The 25,315-nt window shown below is 40.5% G+C and overlaps 1 protein-coding gene across 1 annotated transcript in view; it reads right to left on the reverse strand.

Moving 5' to 3' along the window:
* LOC133258053 (ATP-binding cassette sub-family C member 4-like) overlaps positions 1-25,315 on the reverse strand; it is a 170,082-nt gene that overhangs the window by 33,156 nt on the left and 111,611 nt on the right. Inside the window, 3 exon segments of the mRNA XM_061434392.1 lie at positions 14,696-14,851; positions 22,657-22,839; positions 23,925-24,025. Coding sequence (XP_061290376.1) covers positions 14,696-14,851; positions 22,657-22,839; positions 23,925-24,025 — 440 coding nt within the window.

Raw genomic sequence — 25,315 nt, forward strand, 5'->3', positions numbered from 1 at the left:
TGCTCAGAATCCCCACATTCAAATCCTGCCTGGCCTTGGGGCGGACTTGCCTCCTCCTTTCACAAAAGCCTGAGAAGAAAGATGCAGAAGACAAGCATTTCTTTTCTCCAGCCATGAAGAAAAATGACACTCAGAGAGCCTCCTGTACCTTCTTTCCTTATTATCTTAAAGTCTGATGAGAGAAAAATGGATGCAGAAGACACAGGGCATGTCACCAAAAAAGACATATCCCTAAACAAAATCTAAATTTCAAAAGACATTATAAAGGGAGTTTCATTTGCACAAAGTTAATTAAGTGGCCAACATTCCCCCAAAGCACTTAAAATCACTGGTCACAGGACATTTCAAAATGATTGTTGTATTGAACTGAAAAATACTGAGACCCAAATTTAAAGTCTCCCTTAAAACTCTGAAATTTAGGATCAAAGACTACCCAAGTATCTAAGCAATGGTAAAAGTTCCTTGTCAGTGGACTAATAATTATTTTACTTCAGATAAAAAAAAAAAAATTCTTAATTTTTGCAGTTATCAACTCTAAGTTTCCAACAAGCAGTCTATTTCTCTCCCTTTAGCTGTCTTCATGAGGTTTAGACAAATGACGTGGCCCAACAAGGGGAGGCTGGTCCCCAATATTTCTCCCTTTCCTTTGACTCTCCTCTACCTCTGGGCCCCAAAATGAAGAAGGGACTCTTGAAGGACTAGTGTTTGAGGAGATTTGTTGTTCAGTCACTCAGTCATTCCTGACTCTGCAACCCCACGGACTGCAGCACTCCAGGATTCCCCGTCCTTCACTATCTAACAGTTTTCTCAAATTTGTAAAGGGACAGAAAGAGGCCAGGTTAATAAGCCAGCTTGGAGCCCAGCTGGGAGAAGTGAGATGGGGTCTCTTTGCTTATAACAGTGACAAGAATGTTTCTTCTTAGCCTATCACAGCTTATGTGACCTGAATAGTTTTTCCTTCAGGTTTCTCTCATAGAGAGCAAATTTACATCCTGTAAGAGGTCTAAGGTTTGAAGTGTCCACCAAACCTTTAGCTGCAGAAAGCAGGGGCTATTCTCTAGTTGGAATGTGCAGGCTTCTCACTGCAGGGGCTTTTCTTGCTGCAAAGCACAAGTTCTAGGTGCATGGGCTTCAGTAGTTGCAACTCCTGTGCTCGGCAGTTGCGGGGCACAGTCTCTAGAGCACAAGTTCAATAGTTGTAGGGCACAAGCTTAGCTGCTCTGTGGCATGTGGGATTTTCCCAAATCAGGGATCAAACCCATATCTCCCACACTGGCAGGCAGATTCTTTACCACTAAGCCACCGGGAAAGCCCTGTGAATGTAAACTGATACAGCCACTATGGAGAACAGAATGGTGGTGGGGGTGGTTTAATGACTAAGTGGTGTCTGACTCTTGTGACCCCATGGACTGTAGCCCCACCAGGCTCCTCTGTCCATGGGATTCTCCAGGCAAGAATATTGGAGTGGGTTGTCATCTTTTTCTCCAAGAGAACAGTATGGATATTCCTTACAAATATAGGAATAAAACTACCATATGACCCAACAATGCCACTACTGGGCATATATCCTAAGAAAATCCTAATTCAAAAAGACTCATGCACCCTAATGTTCACAGCAGTACTATTTACAATAGCCAGGATATGGAAACAACCTAGGTTTCAGGTGGACAGATAAATGGATAAAGAAGTTGTGATACATATATACAATGGAATATTATTACTCAGTAACAAAAAGGAATGCGTTCTAGTGAGCTCTAGTGAACTCACCTCACTAGAACTGAATGAGTTCAGTTCTAAGTGAATCTAGAGCCTGTTACACCGAGTGAAGTAAGTCAGAAAGAGAAAAACAAATGTTGTATTAATTAATGCATATATTGCATAATTAATGCATGTAATTCATAATAAATAATGTATTAATTAATGTATATACATGAAATCCAGAAAAAATGATATGATGAACCTATTTGCAGAACAGGAACAGAGACACAGACATAGAGAACAGACTTGTTGATACACAGAAGAGGAAGGTGAGGGTGGGAAAAATTGAGAGAGTGGTATTGACATATATACCACCATGTATAAGATAGCTAGTGGGAAGGAACTGTTTAATGCAGAGAACTCGACTCAAAGCTCTATGATGACCTAGAGAGGTGGGATGGTGGGATGGGGGAGGGAGGCTCAAGAAGGAGGGGATACATGTGTATATATGGCTGATACAGGATTGAGGACAGGAGGAGAAGGCAGCGACAGAGGATGAGATGGTCGGATGGCATCACCGATTCAATGGACCTGAATTTGGGCAAACTCTGGGAGATGGTGAGGGACAGAGAGGCCTAGCATCCTGCAGTCTGTGGGGTCACAAAGAGTTGGACAAGACTTGGCAACTGAACAACAACAAAAATAACAGCATGGCTGATACATGATGTTGTACAGCAGAAATAAACACAACATTGTAAAGCAATTATCCTCCAATTAAAAATAAATTAAAAAAAAGAATCTGAAAAAAAGCATATGTGTAACTGAATCACTTTGCTGTACATCTGAGACTAACACAATATTGTAAGTCAATTAAAGTTCAATTTAAAAAGAAGAGTTATATGCTTTATTTATATAAGCAATGTTCAACTTTTTCATATAGTTTAATAGTTCTAAAATTTGAATGGTGGAGGAGTGTTTGCATGTAATTATTCACCTTTATAAGCTGTAGATGTTTTTAAATGACTTAAATTCAAGTTTTAATGGGTGGGAGTTTTATGAGTTTTATGAGTTTTATGAGAGTTCAAAATTTAGAAATCTTTACATGGCAGTAATTTTTGCTTACATGTTACTGTAATAAATCTATGTGAGTATGAAAAAAAGTTCAGTCACTTATTTCATAATCAGGGCTCTCTCTGTTGTCACCTTCCTCACCTTCTTCCCTATAGGAAGCTCCTTGAAGGGGATGAAACTCTCCAAACTCTGGGGGACTAATGTGACATTCTTAGCAAAAAGAGGAGCCCTCACTTCTGAGTCCCTGACCAACAACACCAGCTGTTTCATGCTGAGCTTTAATCAGATACCTCAAACACTGTATAGGCCTTAAGGAGTTTCTGCTAATTATCACCAATCCACTGCTGATTGTCATAAAAAGAAAAAAACTAAGTTTAACCATTTCATATTGCAATAAGGGTCCTCACTTAAGTCTATGCTGTCAGTCTAAAAGGACATATTTGGAAATTATGAGTGTTCATTTAGCAGTATTAGTGGAAAAACATATTTTAGTAAGTAAGAATATTTCTGTTATGATATGTCAAATATATGACATGCTAAAACTTCAATACTTTGGCCATCTGATACAAAAACCCAACTCATTGGAAAAGACTGATTCTGGGAAAGATTGAAGGCAAAAGAAGAAGGGGTAAGCAGAGAATAAAGACAGGTAGAAAGCATCATCACCTCAATGGACATGAATTTGAGCAAACTCCAGGAGATAGTAAAGGACAGGGGAGCCTGGCAAGCGACAGTTCATGGGGTCACAAAGAATCATACATGACTTAGTGACTGAACAGCAAGAGCGACAAAATTTAATTTAAAAGTTGAATGAAAAGAATGATTTATTACAACATTAACTGACTGAACCTACATTTTTCTTTAAAGTCAGCAGGCAATTTGTGAACAATGTCTGTTATAATAGGTCATGTATTTCATGTGTGGTGTTCATTTTGGTTTCTACTCACTCTACTTTCATCACTTGCCAAATAAGAAACCATTATATTATCTTCAAAAGGTAATAAAAGTGCTGACAAACACATACTGCAAGGGCAGATAAGGGTCAAATGAATGACCCTTATTTCTGATAGATACTTATTATTTAAAGTAAGTAAGTAAGTGTTAGTTGCTCAGTCGTGCCCAACTCTTTGTGACCCCATGGACTGCAGCCCACCAGGCTCCTCTGTCCATGAGATTGTCCAGGCAAGGATACTGGAGTGGGTTGCCATTTCCTTGTCCAGGGGATCTTCCCAACCCAGGGATTGAACCCAGGCCTCCTGCACTGCAGGCAGATTCTTTACAGACTGAGCTATAAGGGAAGACTACCTCCAATCATGAAGTTAGTAAACTAATCTGATAAATAGGGTTGTAAAAATATTTGTAAGGGATTTTCCTCTTGGTACAGTAGCTAAGAATCCACCTGCCAGTGTAGGGGACACAGGTTCGATCCCTGGTCTGGGAAGATTCCACATACTGTGGAGCAACTAAGCTGGTGTGCAACAACTACCAAATCCATGCTCTGGAGCCATCGAGGCACAACTACAGAGCCTGCACACTTCTACTGAAGCCCACTGGCCTAGAGCCTGTATTCTGCAATGAGAGAAGCCACCGCAATGAGAAGCCTGTGTACCACAATGAAGAGTAGCCCCCACTCACTGCAAACTACAGAAAGCCAGCTCAAAGCAACCAGTGCCGCCAAATAAATAAATAAAAATTTTAAATATTTGTAGGCAGAAAACTTCCAGAGAAGGCAATGGCACCCCACACCAGTACTCTTGCCTAGAAATTTCCATGGACGGAGGAGCCTGGTAGGCTACAGTCCATGGGGTTGCTAAGAGTCGGACACGACTGAGCAGCTTCACTTTCACTTTCACTTTTCACTTTCATGCATTGGAGAAGGAAATGGCAACCCACTCCAGTGTTCTTGCCTGGAGAATCCCAGGGACGGGGGAGCCTGGTGGGTTGCTGTCTATGGGGTCGCACAGAGTCGGACACGACTGAAGTGACTTAGCAGCAGCAGCAGGCAGAACACTTTACTGTAGAGATTTATGGCAGGATGTACAACCTATGTGTAAATAAACACCAAATTTATTGGCCCATGTATACTTTTTTCTGAAGGTATACAACTAAACCTCACTTAATAAAGCTTAGCTGACATAGCAGAGTTAGGGGAAAAATACTCTTATTTAATATAATATTTTAAACGGAGCATTAGTTTCAAAACTGTCTTTCATCATGGTTTAAAGTTCATAATTTTAAAATTTAATCCTAGAGTGCCATATTCAGTTGTAATTTTTTCCTTTGTTACTCAACATAAATTCATATTAGGCATGTGACCCAATAATGGCCACTCTGAATCAGCATTTACTGTAGTAAACTGATAATCCCTTGGTACAACTGCAAGACTGGAAACTGCAATCTTAGTGGACCTTTTATGTCTGCTGCTGGAAGACAAGACCCTCATTATCTTACAAAGAAATCCTACTCACTAACCTTCAGAGGCCTAACACACCCTGAGATGAAGGCAAAACCATACAAGTGGTTGGTTATAAACAAAGCAGATAATCCTGTCAGTCCCAAACCAGGAATCTGCCCTCCACTATAGTATATCCTCACAGAAGCTACTGCTGCTGACTCCTAAGAGCTACATTATCATTTCTAATCTGAGGATCTTTCTTAAGGGGAAGCTTATCTCCCTGTTTTAAGAATAAGAAAACCACCTGAAGTCACTTTTAATCTTGGTTTCCATCTTTTTTTTAAATCCTGTAATGTCTGAATGAAACATGAACAGCATGAAAAGGCAAAATGATAGGATACTGAAAGAGGAACTCCCCAGGTCAGTAGGTTCCCAATATGCTACTGGAGATCAGTGGGGAAATAACTCCAGAAAGAGTGAAAGGATGGAGCCAAAGCAAAAACAATACCCAGTTGTGGATGTGACTGGTGATAGAAGCAAGGTCCGATGTTGTAAAGAACAATATTGCATAGGAACCTGGAATGTTAGGCCCACAAATCAAGGCAAATTGGAAGGTGTCAAACAGGAGATGGCAAGAGTGAACATTGACATTCTAGGAATCAGCAAACTAAAATGTACTGGAATGGGTGAATTTAACTCAGATGACCATTATATCTACTACTTTGGGCAGGAATCCCTTAGAAAAAATGGAGTAGCCACCATGGTCAACAAAAGAGTTCAAACGCAGTACTTGGATGCAATCTCAAAAACGACAGAATGATCTGTTCATTTCCAAGGCAAACCATTCAATATCACGGTAATCCAAGCCTATGCCCCCACCAGTAATGCTGAAGAAGCTGAAGTTGAATGGTTCTATGAAGACCTACAAGATCTTTTAGAACTAACACCCCAAAAAGATGTCCTTTTCATTATAGGAGACTGGAATACAAAAGTAGAAAGTCAAGAAACACCTGGAGTAACAGGCAAATTTGGCCTTGGAGAACAGAATGAAGCAAGGCAAAGACTAATAGAATTTTGCCAAAGAGAACGCACTGGTCATAGCAAACACCCTCTTTCAACAACACAAGAGAAGACTCTACACATGGACATCACCAGATGGTCAACACCAAAATCAGATTGATTATATTCTTTGCAGCCAAAGATGGAGAAGCTCCATACAATCAGCAAAAACAAGATGTGGGGTTGACTGTGGCTAAGATCATGAACTCCTCATTGCCAAATTCAGACTTAAATTGAAGAAAGTAGGGAAAATCATGAGACCATTCAGGTATGACCTAAATCAAATCGCTTATGACTATACAGAAGAAGTGATAAATAGATTTAAGGGACTAGATCTGATAGGCAGAATGCCCAATGAACTATGAACAGAGATTCATGACATTGTACAGGAGACAGGAATCAAGACCATCCCCAAGGAAAAGAAATGCAAAAAAGCAAAACAGCTGTCTGAGGAGGCCTTACAAATAGCTTTGAAAAGAAGAGAAGTGAAAGGCAAAACAGAAAAGAAAAGATACACTCATCTGAATGCAGATTTCCAAAGAATAGCAAGAAGAGATAAGAAAGCCTTCCTCAGTGATCAGTGCAAAGAAATAGAGGAAAACAACAGAATGGGAAAGACTAGCAATCTCTTCAAGAAAATTAGAGATATCAAGGGAATATTTCATGCAAAGATGGGCACAATAAAGGAAAGATATAGTACAGACCTAACAGAAGCATAAGATATTAAGAAGAGGTGTAAGAATACACAGAAGAACTATACAAAAAAGATCTTCATGACCCAGATATCCACGATGATGTGATTACTCATTTAGAGCCAGACATCCTGGAGTGGGAAGTCAGGAGGCCCTTAGGAAGCATCACTATGAACAAAGCTAGTGGAGGTGATGGAATTCCAGTTGAGCTATTTCAAATCCTGAAAGACGATGCTGTGAAAGTGATGCACTCAATATGCCAGCAAATTTGGAAAACTCAGCAGTGGCCACAGGACTGGAAAAGGTCAATTTTCATTCCAATCCTAAAGTAAGGCAATCCCAAAGAATGCTCAAACTACCGCACAATTGCACTCATCTCACACGCTAGTAAAGTAAAGCTCAAAATTCTCCAAGCCAGGCTTCAGCAATACATGCACCGTGAACTTCTAGATGTTCAAGCTGGTTTTAGAAAAGGCAGAGGAATCAGAGATCAAATTGCCAACATCTGCTGGATCATAGAAAAAGCAAGAGAGTTCCAGAAAAGCATCTATTTCTGCTTTATTGACTATGCCAAAGCCTTTGACTGTGTGGATCACAATCAACTGTGGAAAATTCTGAAAGAGATGGAAATACCAGACCACCTGACCTGCCTCTTAAGAAACCTATATGCAAGTCAGGAAGCAACAGTTGGAACTGGATATGGAACAACAGACTGGTTCCAAATAGGAAAAGGAGTATGTCAAGGCTGTATATTGTCACCCTGCTTATTTAACTTATATGCATAGTACATCATAAGAAACGCTGGGCTGGAAGAAGCACAAGCTGGAATCAAGATTGCTGGGAGAAACCTCAATAACCTCAGACATGCAAATGACACCACCCTTATGGCAGAAAGTGAAGAGGAACTAAAAAGCCTCTTGATGAAAGTGAAAGTGGAGAGTGAAAAAGTTGGCTTAAAGCTCAACATTCAGAAAACGAAGATCATGGCATCCGGTCCCATCACTTCATGGCAGATAGATGGGGAAACAGTGGAAACAGTGGTTGACTTTATTTTTCTGGGCTCCAAAATCACTGTAGATGGTGATTGCAGCCATGAAATTAAAAGATGCTTACTCCTTGGAAGGAAAGTTATGACCATCCTAGAGAGCAGATTAAAAAGCAGAGACTTTTTAATTACTTTGCCATCAAAGGTCCATCTAATCAATGCTATGGTTTTTCCGGTGGTTATGTATGGATGTGAAATTTGGACCGTGAAGAAGGTTGAGCGCTGAAGAATTGATGCTTTTGAACTGTGGTGTTGGAAAAGACTCTTGAGAGTCCCTTGGACTGCAAGGAGATCCAATTAGTCTATCCTAAAGGAGATCAGTCCTGGGTGTTCATTGGAAGGACTGATGCTGAAGCTGAAACTCCAATACTTTAGCCAACTCATGTGAAGAGTTGACTCACTGAAAAAGACCCTGATGCTGGTAGGGATTGGGGGCAGGAGGAGAAGGGGACAACAGAGGATGAGATGGCTGGATGGCATCACCGACTCCATGGACATGAGTTTGAGTAAAGCCTGGGAGTTGGTGATTGACAGGGAGGCCTGGTGTGCTGCAATTCATGGGGTCCCAAGGAGTCTGACAGGACTGAGCAACTGAACTGAACTGAACTGAATGTCTGAATTATCAGACTGAATGTCTGATCATCATCCATATTCAGAAGAAAAAGACATTGTTTTCCAACAAAGGAAGAAGAATTTAAGTCATGTAAAGTCCTGTTTCAGGGGCTCCAGGGAGCACTTTCAAGGGATTTAATGAAGACTTCAGGTTAAGAAACAAAGGGCTGAGTACATTAGGCTAGAATCCAGTTATATTTCCTTACTAGTATTCTCCCTCTCAGTTTTGTTCTCAAGAAAAAAACAAGGTGTGGGGCTGGGTAGGGGTGGGGAGAAAAGCTGGTAATCATAGAGAAGCCTTAGAGAGCGAGCTCTGGTTCACCCTTCAACCTACTGAAGAAAACTCATGGAATAAAAATACCAAAAGAGGAAAGTAAGCTGTTTAAAAAACACTTAGCTTTTGCTTTTTTTTTTTTTTTTTTAAGCCTATAAAATGTTAAAAAATGAATCTGTTTAAACATGAGAAAGATGATGACTGCTGATCTGTACCAACACTTGGGCTGTAATCATAAATACTGAATTTGCAAGGAATCCCTCTTCATCTGAAAACAATTTATTTGTGCTACTATCATAAGGGGTTCTAGGTTTAGAGAATCATCCAGAGGTTTTGAAATCTGTTTTTCAAGATCTGTTCAGATAAGCAGGCTTTGTTGCTGTTGTTGTTCAGTCACTAAACTGTGTCCTACTCTTTTGCAACCCCATGGACTGTAGCCCACAAGGTTCCTCTGTCCATGGAATTTCCCAGGCAAGAATACTAGAGTGGGTTGCCATTTCCTTCTCTACGGGATCTTCCCAAGCCAGGGATCAAACCTATGTCTCCTGCACTCTCAGTGAGATTCTTTACCACCAAGCCACCAGAGCAACTGTACTTCAATTAAAAAAAATAGACACACACAAAATTTGTGTCCAGGCTTAGCCCCTTACTTATTAAAAGGCATAAGCTCCCAGAACCTCTATTTTAAAATTTGACAGGTAAGGATAACAACAGAAGTGTGAGAATTAAACAAGAAATGGTAGGAAAAGAGGTTAAAATGTTTTAGTTCAGTTCAGTTCAGTTGCTCAGTTGTGTCTGACTCTTTGTGACCCCATAGACTGCAGCATTCCAGGCCTCCCTGTCCATCACCAACGCCCAGGGTTTACTCACACTCATGTCCATTGAGTCAGTGATGTCATGCAAACAACTCATCCTCTGTTGTCCCCTTTCTCATCCTGCCTTCAATCTTTCCCAGCATCAGGGTCTTTTCCAATGAGTTTGTTCTTCGCATCAGGTGGCCAAAGTATTGGAGTCTCAGCTTCAGCATCAGTCCTTCCAATTGATATTCAGAACTGATTTCCTTTAGGATTGACTGGTTGGATATCTTTACAGTCCAAGGGACTCTCAAGAGTCTTCTCCAACACGACAGTTCAAAAGCATCAATTCTTCAGCATTCAGCTTTCTTCATACTCGAACTTTCACATCCACACGTGACTTCTGGAAAAACCATAGCCTCGACTAGATGGACCTTTGTTGGCAAAGTAACGTCTCTGCTTTTTAATATGCTGTCTAGGTTGGTCATAATTTTTCTTCCAAGGAGTAAGCGTCTTTTAATTTCATGTCTGCAGTCACCATCTGCAGTGATTTTGGGGTCTCCCAAAATAAAGTCTGTCACTGTTTCCACTGTTTCCCCATCTATTTGCCATGAAGTGAGGATTCCACAAATGTTAGGAATTATTATTAATACTTGTGTAACTTGCTGCTAAGCTGCTAAGTCGCTTCAGTCGTGTCCAACTCTGTGCGACCCCATAGACGGGAGCCCACCTGTCCCCCATCCCTGGGATTCTCCAGGCAAGAACACTGGAGTGGGTTGCTTTTTCCTTTTCCAATGCATGAAAGTGAAAAGTGAAAGTGAAGTCACTCAGTTGTGTCCGACTCCTAGCAACCCCATGGACTGCAGCCCACCAGGCCCCTCTGTCCATGGGATTTTCCAGGCAAGAGTACTGGAGTGGGGTGCCATCACCTTTTCCACTTGTGTAACTTGTCAGAGCCTAAAACAAGCACTAGAGGAACAGAAATGAGAGATTCAGGCTCTGTCCTCTAGGAGAGGATAAAAATAGTCAAGAATGTGGGGAGAGCTGAGAAAAAATAAAAATGCCAGAGGTCTTCATCATGGACTGGAAAGTATGAGTGTGTATTCAGTGGTGGTCAGGAAAGAAGCTGCTGGGAGAGGAGCCACAAATCAAAATACTGAAACAAACAAACAAACAAACAATATTCTCTCTTCTTGCTCTTGGTAGAAAACATTAGATATATTACTCTGTTATGCTTTTTCACAAAATTCCTACTGTAGTTTTTTGTTGTTTTAGTTTGATTTGGTTTGTGCTTTATTCTTTGACTCAAATGGTAAAGAATCTGCCTGCAATGCGGGAGACCAGGGTTCATTCTCTGGGTCTGGAAAATCCCCTGAAGAAGGAAATGGCTGCCCACTTCAGAATTCTTGCCTGGAGAATTCCAGGGAAAGAGAAGCCTTGTGGGCTACACTCCCTGGGGTCACTAAGAGTCAGAAACAACTGAACAACTAACACTCTTTAAATTTATATAAATAATTTGGTTTATACAATAAATATAAAGAAAATCACAAGGAACCATAACAACATAAACAGAAATTAAAGAGCAAAGTCATTTCAGAACGTGTTACTCTTTTTACTTATGTAGACTAACACCCAAAAGGCCAGTCCCCCAATCTATAGGAATAACAATAGCTACTATTGACTGAGCTTTCCCAAAAACCAAGCATGGGCCACGAACGTTTCCTCACCAGTTACATCTTCACAACAAATTTGTGAGGCAGTAATTTGCAGATCTGGTTTAAGGATGGGGAGGCTGAAACTTGAAAGCCGAGTGACTTCATCAAAGTCCTATAGCTGTATGAGCCAGAGCAGGAATAAAACTGTGGGTCACACTGACACTTGGTCTACACTCTTAAATATTCTACCCCTGGCTGCCTCTTGAATGATTTCCTGGGAACTTTTGCACATTGAAAGTTCTCTCCAAATTCTCTCTCTTTAATCAATCAACACTGCACCTTGGAGACAAATAGATATAAAATGGAAAAGATAAATATTTGATGATCATTAACAACATGGATGGGAGAAGGCAATGGCACCCCACTCCAGTACTGTTGCCCGGAAAATCCCATTGATGGAGGAGCCTGGTAGGCTGCAGTCCATGGGGTCGCTAAGAGTCAGACACGACTGAGTGACTTCACTTTCACTTTCCACTTTCAAGCATTGGAGAAGGAAATGGCAACCCACTCCAGTGTTCTTGCCTGGAGAATCCCATGGACAGGGAAGCCTGGTAGGCTGCAGTCCATGGGGTTGCACAGAGTCAGACATGACTGAAGTGACTTGGCAGGCAGCAGCAACAACATGGATAGAAAGTTTAGCACTGTTTTATAAGCATGTTCTCTGGAGTGTGTATATAAGTGAAAGTGAAATCAGTCATGTCTGATTTGGACTGTAGCCCCACAGGCTCCTCTGTCCATGGAATACTCCAAGCAAGAATACTAGAGTGGGAAGCCATTTTCTTTTTCAGGGTATCTTACTGACCCAGGTATTGAATCCGGGTCTCCTGTATTGCAGGCAGATTCTTTACTGTCTGAGCCACCAGGGAAGCCCATAGAACATGCTCAAAAGTAGGGTGGAAACTTATGGAACAGAACCAAAACGTGGCGATGAAGGATGTTTAATCTTTTCTCAGATGTGTTTCCAAACGTTACCTGCAGAGCCAAGACCATCTACCATTACTTCTTTATTTATAGATTTCTTTTATGTATATAGCCACACAACCTTTTTCATTAAAAATAATGTGGAGCACATTTCTAAATCCTTTCATCCAATGATACAAAAGGATTTTACAGACACACCCATTATTTCTGCAAACTAATCTCATTTGGCACATTCCAAAATATAAAACTTGGTAATCTAAACTTATTCATTTTCTACTGTAACAACTAAGTTATGAATCTAATAGCCAGTGGGAATCTTTAAATACAGGCATTTTACATACTAAAAATTACTTTCCATTTTTCCTAAAAAGGATACCTTTGAAAAAAATTTTAATTGTGGTCAAATATTAACACACAGAAAATTTATTAGCATAATCATTTTTAAGTAAACAGTTCAGTGGTATTAAATACATTCACATTGTTGTGAATCTGGATCACCACCATCCAGTCACACATTCCTTTCATTTTGCAAAACTGAAACTCTGTACCCATTAAACAACAACTCTCCATTCCTTGCTCCTGGCAGCTCATGGCAACCATCACTCTACTTCCCATCTCCATGAATTGACTACTCTAGGTACTTCGTATTGGTAGAATCATACACTATTTGTCATTTGTGACTGGCCTATTTCATTAGCACAATGTCCTCAAGGTTCATCTGTGTTTTAGCATGTGTCAGAATTTCATTTTTTTTAAGGCTGAATAGTACTTCATGGTATGTACATGTACTAGATTTTGCTAATCCATCCATCTGTCAATGCACCCTTGGGACCCTCAACCCTTAGGCTATTAAGAATAACTCTGCTATGAATATACATCTCTTCAAGACTTCTTCAAGTATCTCTTCAAGACCTTTATTTCAATTATTTTGGGCTGAAATCCTAAAGTAGAATTGCTAGATCATATGACAATTCTATTTTTAAATCTTTTGAGCAACCATCATTTTTTTTTTCCACAGTGGCTGCACCATTTTACATTCCTATCAACAATGAGCAGGAATCTAATTTCTCTACAACCTTGGCAACACTTGTTATTATTTTTCTTTCTTTTTTGATAGTAGACATCTTAAGGGGTGTGAGGTGTAATCTCACTGTATTCTGAAAAGAATATCTTGATTTCAAAAGTACTTATACTAATTCCAGGTATTTTAGAGGACAGGGGTAGGTAGCAACAGTTGTACTCAGTCGTAAGACTCAAATCCACACTCTCCTTCCCTTTGGGTACCATATTATATATGCTTCCTAATAAACAGGCATTCCAGAGCTCATTATACCCACATTCAAGGAATCACATTTGCCTGGTTCATTTTTCTCCTTTCCTATCTGTGTTTCTCATTTCCTATGATGTCTGTGTTTTCCTGAGCTTCTCTGGAGAATTGTACAGTACTAAACAAACAAACAAAAAAACTCAAAACAAAAAATTGGTAAGTCTGTCAAAGCAAAGGGCAGGATGGCAGCTGAGGACACACAGGGCCTATGTTACCCTTGGCTATGTACCTGGAGGACAGTAATTGCTCAGTAAATACTCATGGAATTATGTTGAGTGGATGAACCACAAGGAAAGACAGGCACTTCTACTGTGCATATAACCCAGTAACAATCTCTCAAAGTCATACTTTAAGAATCAGAAAAAAAAGAAAACAGACTCAGAACTCAGGAAGAGATGGCCAATTCAATGCTCCATCCTCACAGCATCTATGTTTTGGGTCTGTGTGAAGCACTTCACACTCACCTATTTTGTCCTCACAACAGCTCCAGGGGTTTGGACTGCTAGCTGCCTTGTAAGAGAGAAAGCTGAGGTGCACAGAGATGGAACTCTGCGTTCCATATTCTTCCTTACTTTTCTGTGCTGACTCCCTGGTGAAAGTTACTTACTAATATCCAAATTGTAAGTCTCCCCAAAGCATCTATATGCCCTGAAATTCTCAAAGCCCCACAGTTTCCCAAAGCACCCTCCAGGGAGATAGTCACCTTTGAAAAGATGTCCTTGTTTCCAGAGCAAAATTCCACCTGTAAGACACTTAAAATTCGTGTTTCCCTATAGGAATCTCTCCAGTGCTAAACAAATCATTAGTCCTTTTGTTCTCAGAATTGTGTGGTACCTGAGGAACTCTAAGTCCAGAAATCTGTCTCAGTAAGTCCTTAAATCACGTGCAAACAAAACTAATGAATGAACAAAGAACCAAAACCTGGTGTCTGATGAAAGTGTCTGTTGAAAATACCTGCTGCTGAAAATATGCTCTATTGAGGGGAAAAAGGATTAATCATTTCATGTAATTTGAAAAAAATAATCAAATTAAAAACAAGTAAACTTGGGTGCCTTATAAAAAGAACATGTGAGAATGTTCTAATGTGCATACCTGAGGTGCAACTGACATACTCTTCCGTGAATGGTTAAGTCCAATACGGGTTATCAAGATGTCATCAATCCAAATGCCACCTTTAGGTTCTAACAATCTAAAAAGTGCAGCAATAAGGGAACTTTTTCCAGCTCCTGTTCTTCCCACAATGCCAAGCTGTAAAGAGATCCAGAAGAGATTAAGAATTAACAGGATGCAACAAACCTGGGAGAAATCCTGATTGTTGAAGATGAAATTTAAAAGTTCTATATAAACAGTAGTATATAAGTTTCTTAGTTATGGCACTGTTGACATTCTGGGCCAGATAATTCCTTGTTGAGGGATGGAGGGCTATACCGTATATTGTAGGATGTTGGTAGTAACCATGAACTCTACCCACTAGATACCAGAAGCACCCTCCAAATTGTGCAGTGTGTATATATGTGGTTCCTATGTTCTGTGTCATGGCTAGATGGCATCACCATCTCGATGGACATGAGTTCATGTAAGCTCTGGGAATTGGTGATGGACAGGGAAGCCTGGGGTGCTGCAATCCATGGGGACACAGAGTCAGACATGACTGAGCAACTGAACTGAACTGAACCAAACCGATGTTCTGTGTACAGGCAGGCCTCAAAGATATTTTGGATTTGGTTACAGACCACCTCAATAATCAGGGTTTTCCAGGTGGCACAACAGTAAAGAATCTGCCTGCCAATGCAAGAAACGCAGATTTGATCCCTGGATTGGGAAGAGTCCTTGGAGAAGGAAATGGCAACCCTGTCCAGTTTCCTGCCTGGGAAATCCCATGGACAGAGGAGCCTGGTGAGCTATAGTCCACGAGGTCACAAAGAGTCAGATATGATCAAGTGACTGAGCACACACACAAACCTACATAACATGAATATGACACAAAAAAGGAAGTTATATGAACTTTTTTGTTTCTCTTTGCAAATAAAAGTTATGTTTAGGGGCTTCCTTGGTGGCTCAGTGGTAAAGAATCCATCTATCAATGCAGGGGACACAGGTTTGATCCCTGATGCAGGAAGAATCCACATGATGCAGAGCAACTAAGCCCATGTACCACAGTGACTGAAGCCTACATGTCCTAAAGCCAGGGAGCCAAAAGAAGAGAAGCCACTGCCATGAGAAGGCTATGCACTGCAACTGGAAAATAGCCCCTGCTCACTGCAACTAGAGAAAAAGTGAGCATCAGCAAAGAACCAGTAGAACCAAAAATAAATAAAATTATTTTTTAACACATGTATACCTGTGGTGGATTCATTTTGATATTTGGCAAAACTAATACAATTATGTAAGGTTTAAAAATAAAATAAAATTAATTAAAAAAATAAAAAAAAATAAAGGTTAAAAAAGTATTAGATCAAAAAAAAATAAAGTTATGTTTCTACTATATTGTAGTCTACTAAGTACACAATAGCATTATGTATATAAAAAATGTTCATACCTTAATTTTCAAATAATTTATTTCTAAAAGAATGCTAACCATCATCTAAGGCTTTATCAGGTAGTAACACTAAAGTAAAAGAGATGACTTAAAACTAAATATTAAAAAACTAAAATCATGTCATGCAGCCCCATTCAGTTCAGTTCAGTCACTCAGTTGTATCTGACTCTTTGTGACCCCATGGACTGCAGCACACCAGGCTTCCATGTTCATCAACAACTCCCAGAGCTTATACAAACTCATGTCCATCGAGTCAGTGATGCCATCCAATCATCTCATCTTCTGTCATCCCCTTTTCCAGCCTTCAATCTTTCCCAGCATCAGGGTCTTTTCAAAAGAGTCAGTTCTTCACATCAGGTGGCCAAAGTATTGGAGTTGCAGCTTCAGCATCACTCTTTCCAATGAACAGTCAGGACTGATTTCCTTTAGGATTGACTGGTTGGAACTCCTTGCAGTCCTAGGGACTCTCAAGAGTCTTCTCTAACACCACAGTTCAAAAGCACCAGTTCTTCAGCACTCAGCTTTCTTTATAATTCATCTCTCACATCCATACATGACTCCTGGAAAAACCATAGCTTTGGCTAGAAGGACCTTTGTTGGCAAAGTAACGTCTCTGCTTTTTAATATGCTATCTAGGTTGGTCATAGCTTTTCTTCCAAAGAGTAAGAGTATTTTAATTTCATGACAGCAGTCACCATCTGCAGTGATTTTGGAGCCCACCCCCCCCAAAAAAAAATAGTCTCACTGTTTTCATTGTTTCCCCATCTATTTTCTATGAAGTGATAGGACCAGATGCCATGATCTTGGTTTTCTGAATGTGGAGTTTTAAGCCAAATTTTTCACTCTCCTCTTGCACTTTCATCAAGAAGCTCTCTTGTTTTTCCTCACTTTCTGCCATAAGGATGGTGTCATCTGCATATCTGAGGTTATTGATATTTCTCCTGACAATCTTAATTCCAGCTTGTGCTTCATCCAATCCAGAATTCCCTGCATGATGTACTCTGAATATAAGTTAAATAAGCAGGGTGACAATATACAGCCTTGGCATACTCCTTTCCCTGTTTGGAACCAGTCTGTGTTTCATGTCCAGTTCTAACTGTTGCTTCTTGACCTGCATATAGGTTTCTCAAGATGCAGGTCAGGTGGTCTGGTGTTCCCATCTGTTTAAGAATTTTGCAGTTTGTTGTGATCCACACAGTCAAAGGCTTTGGCATAGTCAATAGAGCAGAAATAGATGTTTTTCTGGAACTCTCTTGCTTTTTCAATGATCCAACGGATGTTGGCAGCTTGATCTCTGGTTCCTTTGCGCTTTTAAAATCCAGCTTGAACCTCTGGAAGTTCTCGGTTCACATACTGTTGAAGCCTGGCTTGGGGAACTTTGAGCATTACTTTGCTAGCGTGTGAGATGAGTGCAATCGTGCGGTAGTCTGAACATTCTTTGGCATTGCCTTTCTTTGGGATTGGAATAAAAAATGACCTTTTCCAGTCCTGTGGCCACTGTTGAATTTGTGGCCACTTCCTGAGTAACCAGGAAGCTTAGGGTGCTATTTACTTCATTTGGGGTCTTATTTTTACTAGCTGTTTATTCCATGAATTCAAATCTTATTTGTATCCACTACATTTCCCCCTTTACTCTAATTCCCATGAATTGAGGCAACAGAGGCAAGGACAAAAAGAGAATAAAGCCCAATTTCTGCTAGGCTGGGCTTCCCTTGTGGCTCAGATGGTAAAGAATCTGCCTGCAATGCAGGAGACCCGCGTTCAATGCCTGAGATCTCCAGAAGATCCCCTGGAGAAGAAAATGGCAACCCACTCCAGTATTGTTACCTGGAAAATTCCATGGACACAGGAACCTGATGGGCTGAAGTCCATGGAGTCACAAAGAGTTGGACATGACTGACTGACTTCCTCTTTTCTGCTAGCCTGGCTCACTCCCTTGTTCCCCCACCCAAGAGCGGCCTCTCTCAATTGAATCCAAAACAAAAGGGATGTCTTAGAGTAACAGGGCCTGGGACATGTGAGCAGAGGGAACCTGGGATGTACACAGGTGGAGTCAAATCACTTCATGAATCTACTGCCCGGGTATCATCTTCAAACACAGAAACGAAGCGAATGGTGATACTTTGGGTGAATCAAGACACAGATCAAAAGTCAAGTTACTTTTTTTCTGGAATTGAGCTGCAGGAGTTGCTAGCATATTTTTGAGATTAGTTCTTTGTCAGTTGCTTCATTTGCTATTATTTTCTCTCATTCTGAAGGCTGTCTTTTCACCTTGCTTATAGTTTCCTTTGTTGTGCAGAAGCTTTTAAGTTTAATTAGGCCTCGTTTGTTTATGTTTGCTTTTATTTCCAATATTCTGGGAGGTGGGTCATAGAAGATCCTGCTGTGATTTATGTCGGAGAGTGTTTTGCCTATGTTCTCCTCTAAGAGCTTTATAGTTTCTGGTCTTATGTTTATATCTTTAATCCATTTTGAGTTTATTTTTGTGTATGGTGTTAGAAAGTGTTCTAATTTCATTCTTTTACAAGTGGTTGACCAGTTTTCCCAGCATCACTTGTTAAAGAGATTGTCTTTTCTCCATTGTATATTCTTGCCTCCTTTGTCAAAGATAAGGTGTCCATAGGTGCGTGGATTTATCTCTGGCTTTCTATTTTGTTCCATTGATCTATATTTCTATCTTTGTGCCAGTACCATACTGTCTTGATGACTGTGGCTTTGTAGTAGAGCCTGAAGTCAGGAAGGTTGATTCTTCCAGTTCCATTCTTCTTTCTCAAGATTTCTTTGCCTATTTGAGGTTTTTTTCTATTTCCATACAAATTGTGAAATTATTTGTTCTAGCTCTGTGAAAAATATCGTTGGTAGCTTGATAGGGATTGCATTGAATCTATAAATTGCTTTGGGTAGTATACTCATTTTCACTATATTGCTGGGCATACAGACTGAGGAAACCAGAACTGAAAGGGACAAGTGTACCCCAGTGTTCATCATAGCACTGTTTATAATAGCCAGGACATGGAAGCAACCTAGATGTCCATCAGCAGATGAATGGATAAGAAAGCTGTGGTACATATACACAATGGAGTATTACTAAGCCATTAAAAAGAATACATTTGAATTAGTTCTAATGAGGTGGTTGAAACTGGAGCCTATTATACAGAGTGAAGTAAGCCAGAAAGAAAAACACCAATACAGTATACTAACGCATATATATGGAATTTAGAAAGATGGTAATGATAACCCTGTATGCGAGACAGCAAAAGAGACACAGATGTATAGAACAGTCTTTTGGACTCTGTGGGAGAGGGAGAAGGTGGGTTGATTTGGGAGAATGGCACTGAAACATGTATAATAGCATATAAGAAACGAATCACCAGTCCAGGTTCGATACAGGATGCTTGGGGCTGGTGCACTGGGATGACCCGGAGGGATGGTATGGGGAGGGAGGTGGGAGGGGGTTCAGGATGGGGAACATGTGTATGCCCGTGGTGGATTCATGTTGATGTGTGGCAGAACCAATACAATATTGTAAAGTAATTAGCTTCCAATTAAAATAAATAAATTTAAATTAAAACAAACAAACAAACAAAAGTCAAGTTACTGCAGTCATTAATTCAGTCTCCAAATTTGTTTTGCCCACAAACATTGTATAATTTCAATAATCCTATGATTTTCAGATTTTAAGAAGGAAAAATAAGAATCTGTTATGCTCCTAAGTTGTACTATAGAGTTTCTTAGATAATTAATATTTTATGGCTTTTTATGGGAAAATTTAAGACAAGTGCAAGTTAACAGAATTATATTTACAACAAGAAATCTGACAGACACATTGAGAGTAACCTAATATCACCTACAGGCCTCTCAGGGACAGGACTATGTCAAGAGCTGTGGTGAATGTTTTCCTGACACAGCAGTTCATCTTCTTGACTTACAAAGGAACCTGAAATAATTAGGAGGGAGCTTTTGCCATTTGACAAACTGAAGCTGCTGCCTGGGTATTATTTGGGTAATAAGTTTAATATTTATTTTCATGTCTCCAGGGTTTCATTCATTAAATTACTATACATTAAATTACATACATTAAGCTATAGTCCACTAGATAGGTCTGTGGTAGAAAGAGTTTTAAAGGGCAGTTCTTTCTTCAGTTGTTCACCCAGCTGTCATGTGTATGCTCTGGCTCCTGGCTTCTCACACTGTATATTACTCACTCACCTTCGCAGCCAGCAGTCCCTCAGCACCCTATGTGTGCCCTGCAGAAAGCCACTTTCTGGGGAACAGAGATGAAAGTGAGGTGCTCCCTGATTTTAAAAAGTCTCAAGGTACCTGTGAGATACAGACCCCAAACTACAAAGCATGCCATAGGTGCTATCTTTTATTTTAATTATGATAAACTTCACATAATATAAAATTTAACTACTTAACCATTTTTAAGTGGACAGTTTGGTGTTCAGTACATTCATATTGTTGTGCAACCAAGCTCCAGAATTTTTCTGCCTCATAAAACTGAAATTCTTGCCCATTAAACAAACAACTCCCCATCCCCCATCCCCCAGTCCCTGGAGACCACCATCCTACTTCCTGTTTTCTTGAATTTGACTACTCTAGGAACCTCACATGGAGAAGGCAATGGCACCCCACTCCAGTACTCTTGCTTGGAAAATCCCATGGACAGAGGAGCCTGGTAGGCTGTAGTCCATGGGGTCGCTAAGAGTCGGGCACGACTGAGCGACTTCACTTTCACTTTCACTTTTCACTTTCATTCATTGGAGAAGGAAATGGCAACCCACTCCAGTATTCTTGTCTGAAGAATCCCAGGGACAGAGGAGCTTAGTGGGCTGCCGTCTATGGGGTAGCACAGAGTCGGACATGACTGAAGCGACTTAGCAGCAGCAGCAGCAGCAACAGCAGCAGGAATCTCACATAAGTGGAATCAGGGTATTTGTTCCTTTTATGTCTGGCTGCTTTCATTTAGCAAGATGTCACCATGGTTTATTCATAGGTCAGAATTTTCTTACTATTTAACACTGAATAATATTTTGGTAAGGATTTAGTTGCTTCTAACTTCTGGCTGCTATGAACACAAGTGTACTGTAAATGTTACCTTAATACATATAAGGCACTGAGGACAAATTGAGGGCCTCACAGAGGCAGATACTTTAATCAACCAGAAAATTAGGAGACTTTTACCAGCCAGAGGATGAGGAGAAGGGTCTCTGAGATAGAGTGGCAGCGTGCACACTGGAAGTGGGAGGAGGTGGTGCTTTGGGAGAACCTACATGCAACCCGCATGCAGCAGTGTGCATAAGTCAGGAGATATACTGGCTGGAGAGGCAGGTGGAGGAGAGCTTCCTACCACCTTGTCTGTTCTGGTTTCAACTCTTCAAGACTCTACCCTGGTCCAGGCCAAGGGCCTCAAGCTAAGTGTGAAAAGAACATTGTTAGCAGACATGGATTGGAGAAGGCAGTGGCACCCCACTCCAGTACTTTTGCCTGGAAAATCCCATGGATGGAGGAGCCTGGTAGGCTGCAATCCATGGGGTCAAGAAGAGTCGGACATGACTGAGCGACTTCACTTTCACTTTTCACTTTCATGCATTGGAGAAGGAAATGGCAACCTACTCCAGTGTTCTTGCCTGGAGAATCCCAGGGATGGTGGAGCCTGGTGGGCTGCTGTCTATAGGATAGCACAGAGTCAGACATGACTGAAGTGACTTAGCAGCAGCAGCAGCAGCAGCAGACATGGATACTGGCAGGACCAGGTCACAAGCCTCTCTGCTACCTTCCATGTGCATCTTCCCCTGTTCCCCTCGATTTGCTTGCAGAGACTTTGAGTGAGTCTCTGGGCCCTGACTCTATGGGGGGCTCTTGTTCCTCACTACTGACTTATCATGATTCTGGGCTCTTCTCTGGTGACTACAGGGTCACCCCTCAGCCCCTGTGGGAGTGGACATAGGGCTGCACTGCTTCTAGAAGCAACTCACCCAGGCCAGTAAGGATCAGATCGGTGCTAAAGAATGGAGCAATCTCTCAGGGGAGGGCAGGGGGATGGCAGCCAAGTGTGGGTGAGTGGAAGAAAAGTCTATGGAAACGGCCAAGGGACAGAGGAGGAGGTTACAAGCAGAGGACATCATGGTAGGAGGAGGAGATTTCAGACATACAAAGATGACAGGTTGGAAAGAAACGTAATATTGGAGAGTTAGGGACAGGGAGCCAAGGCTGGTTCCCAGACTTCAAATATAGAAATCAGATGAAACATATTGTATCCTGGGTCAGCTTAAGTTCTAGCTTCGGAGCTGAGGGCCACCTGTCACCATGAGGGAACTCACGATACAGGGAAAGAAATGCTGGGATCCCCATTCCATGATCAGTTTCCAAGAAAAATTCACCTGCCATATCACTGATCTAATCTGCATCCACAGAGGAATGAAGAGTCCCCATAACACAACAAGGAAGCCAAGAACAAACACAGTGCTAAATCTTTAGCTAGATTTTAAAGAGGCAGATGGCTTAAACAAACCTTTTGTCCTGAGTCAATGCATGCTCTCAGGTCCTTCAATATCAGAGGCTCACATAAGCTGTGCCTGAACTTAACATTATCAAAGACAATCTTTCCTTCAAGGAGCAGGAAGGATGGCGTATGTTCCCAGGGCTCTTCTTTCTTAAGGTCTGTATATTCAATAACCCTTTCTACTGAAATCATCTGAAACACATATGACATCACATCAGTTAATATCAGAGGATCTAGTTTATGGATGTTCAGAGACTATAAATGAAATGTTCTGCTTTTATGTATTTATATCTACTTTTACATGGTTAAGAATATCTCAGGTCTTAATACCACAAAGTATTGAAGTAGAAGTTTGATACAGTCTTTGATGATTGGCAAACTTGTTCATCATCTTATAACACTTTCACTTACAGCTATTTCCTTCAACATGATAGTAAAACTGAAAGAATTAGAAAAATGAATGATAAGATTTTATTGATCTGCTTTTCATACTTGAATAAAAAAAAAACAAGAGAATTTTGTCACAGAAAAGAATATTTATGGATACCAATCAGTAGTGTATAGCTACAGAAGGGCCACATGTTATAGATAACAGAACTGGATGGTCATCAAACCTCCATTTAATTATTAATCACTTACTACTATATTAGAAGAGAGAAATGGAAAGATTTCATTTCTATTGTTTTTCTCACTTTAGGAGAAGGTGCAAACATTTGTAAAGTATATAACTTACATATTGATTAAGGCATCTTAAACATCCATACCTCCATACTTTTGAGAGCACATTCTGAGATGGAGCTTATCCTACCAGAAAGAAGAGCTGCCAGCAAATTCAGGTGTTCAACACACACAAGAATAAATGCTAAAATGGGGGAGGGCTGATGCAGGAACATATTAATTAAATAAACCTCAAAACACTGATTTTTTTTTCTTTTACCAAAAACGAGGACTTACCCATTAAGAAACAAAGATAAGCAAGCTGCTAAGAAATTAGCTTATATTCTAAGACTTCAGAACTTCCATCCTATAGAGACATTTATTATACTAGAGGACAGTTTGTGATGAATATAAAACTTTCTGACATGCATACATAAGACTGAGAAAAGATGTATATATTTTATTTTACATTAACTTTAAACAGATGGAGGAGAATGTAAAAAAAAACTTTGTTAACGGTGATGTAAAAATAATCATTTTCTATTTTACAGAAGAATTGCTCTATGCCATTTAACAGCAAAGAAACTTGAAAAGGCTAAGAATGGAAAGATAAACATCACCATATTCTCCACTTCCGCACTTTGCTTGACGCACCACTGGAACATCCCTGTGAGTGTGATGGTGAGTGACAGCGCCAGGCCAACCTGCCCGAGATCCAAAGCTAAATTAGGAAGAAAAGGAATCAAGTCAGTCTCCTTCTCAACCCCTCCTGCAGCTCCTTCTCTCACCTTATGAACAAGACTCCTTTATTTTTATGATTTTTATTGCAGTATAGTTGATTTACAAAGCCGTGTTAGTTTCAGGTGTACAGTAAAGTTAATTATACATATAATCCAGGCTTTCCTGGTAGCTCAACTGGTAAACCATCCACCTACAATTCAGGAGACTCCAGTTCAATTCCTTGGTCAGGAAGATCCCCTGGAGAAGGGATAGGCTATCCACGATAGTATTCTAGGGCTTCCCTGGTGGTTCGGATGGTAAAGAATCTGCCTGCAATGTGGGAGACCTGGGTTTAGTCCTTGGGTTGGGAAGACCCCCTGGAGGAGGGCATGGCAACCCACTCCAGTATTCTTGCCTGGAGAATCCCCATGGACAGAGGAGCCTGGTGGGCTACAGTCCATGGGGTTGCAAAGAGTCGGATAGAACTAAGCACAACAGCACAGCATACATATAATCTATTCTTTTTAAAGAATTTACCCATTTATGTCATTACCGAGTATTTAAATAGAGTTCCCTGTGCTATACAGTAGGTCTTTTTTAGTTATCTATTTTATATAGTAGTGACAAGACTCCTTTATTATATTTAAATCATTTGCATGTAATAATAGTATTGCTCATAATATTACTTCTGTTGAGTGAGACAGTAAAAAAAAAAAAAAAACAAAACAGTAAGACAGTAAAAAAACAGAGAGACAGTAATATAGTAAAAAAAAAAACCATATTATGAGGGACTTCTCTGGTGGTCCAATATCTAAGAATCTGAGCTCCCATTGCAGGGGGCCTGGGTTCAGTCCCTGATCAGGGAACTAGATTCTACATGCCACAACTAAGAATTCACATGCTGCAACTAAAGCCCTGTATGTCACAACTAAGACTGAAGATCCCACATGCCCCAACTAAGATCAAGTACATCCAAATAAATAAGTAAATTTTTATAAAATATTAGGAACTTAGAAAGAATTAATAAAGTTGTTGTTCAGGTGCTCAGTCATGTCCAACTATTTGCAACCCCATGGACTGCAGCATGCCAGGCTTTCCTGTCCATCACCAACCCCCGGAGCTTCCTCAAACTCATGTCCTTTGAGCCAGTGATGCGATCCAACCATCTCATCCTCTGTAGTAACCTTCTCCTACTGCCTTCAATCTTTCTCAGCATCAAGATCTTTTCTAATGAGTCAGGCCTTCACATCAGGTGACCAAAGTATTGGAGCTTCAGTATCAGTTCTTCCAA

Source organism: Bos javanicus, chromosome 12 (genome assembly GCF_032452875.1).
Source record: "Bos javanicus breed banteng chromosome 12, ARS-OSU_banteng_1.0, whole genome shotgun sequence".
Classification (NCBI taxonomy): domain Eukaryota; kingdom Metazoa; phylum Chordata; class Mammalia; order Artiodactyla; family Bovidae; genus Bos; species Bos javanicus.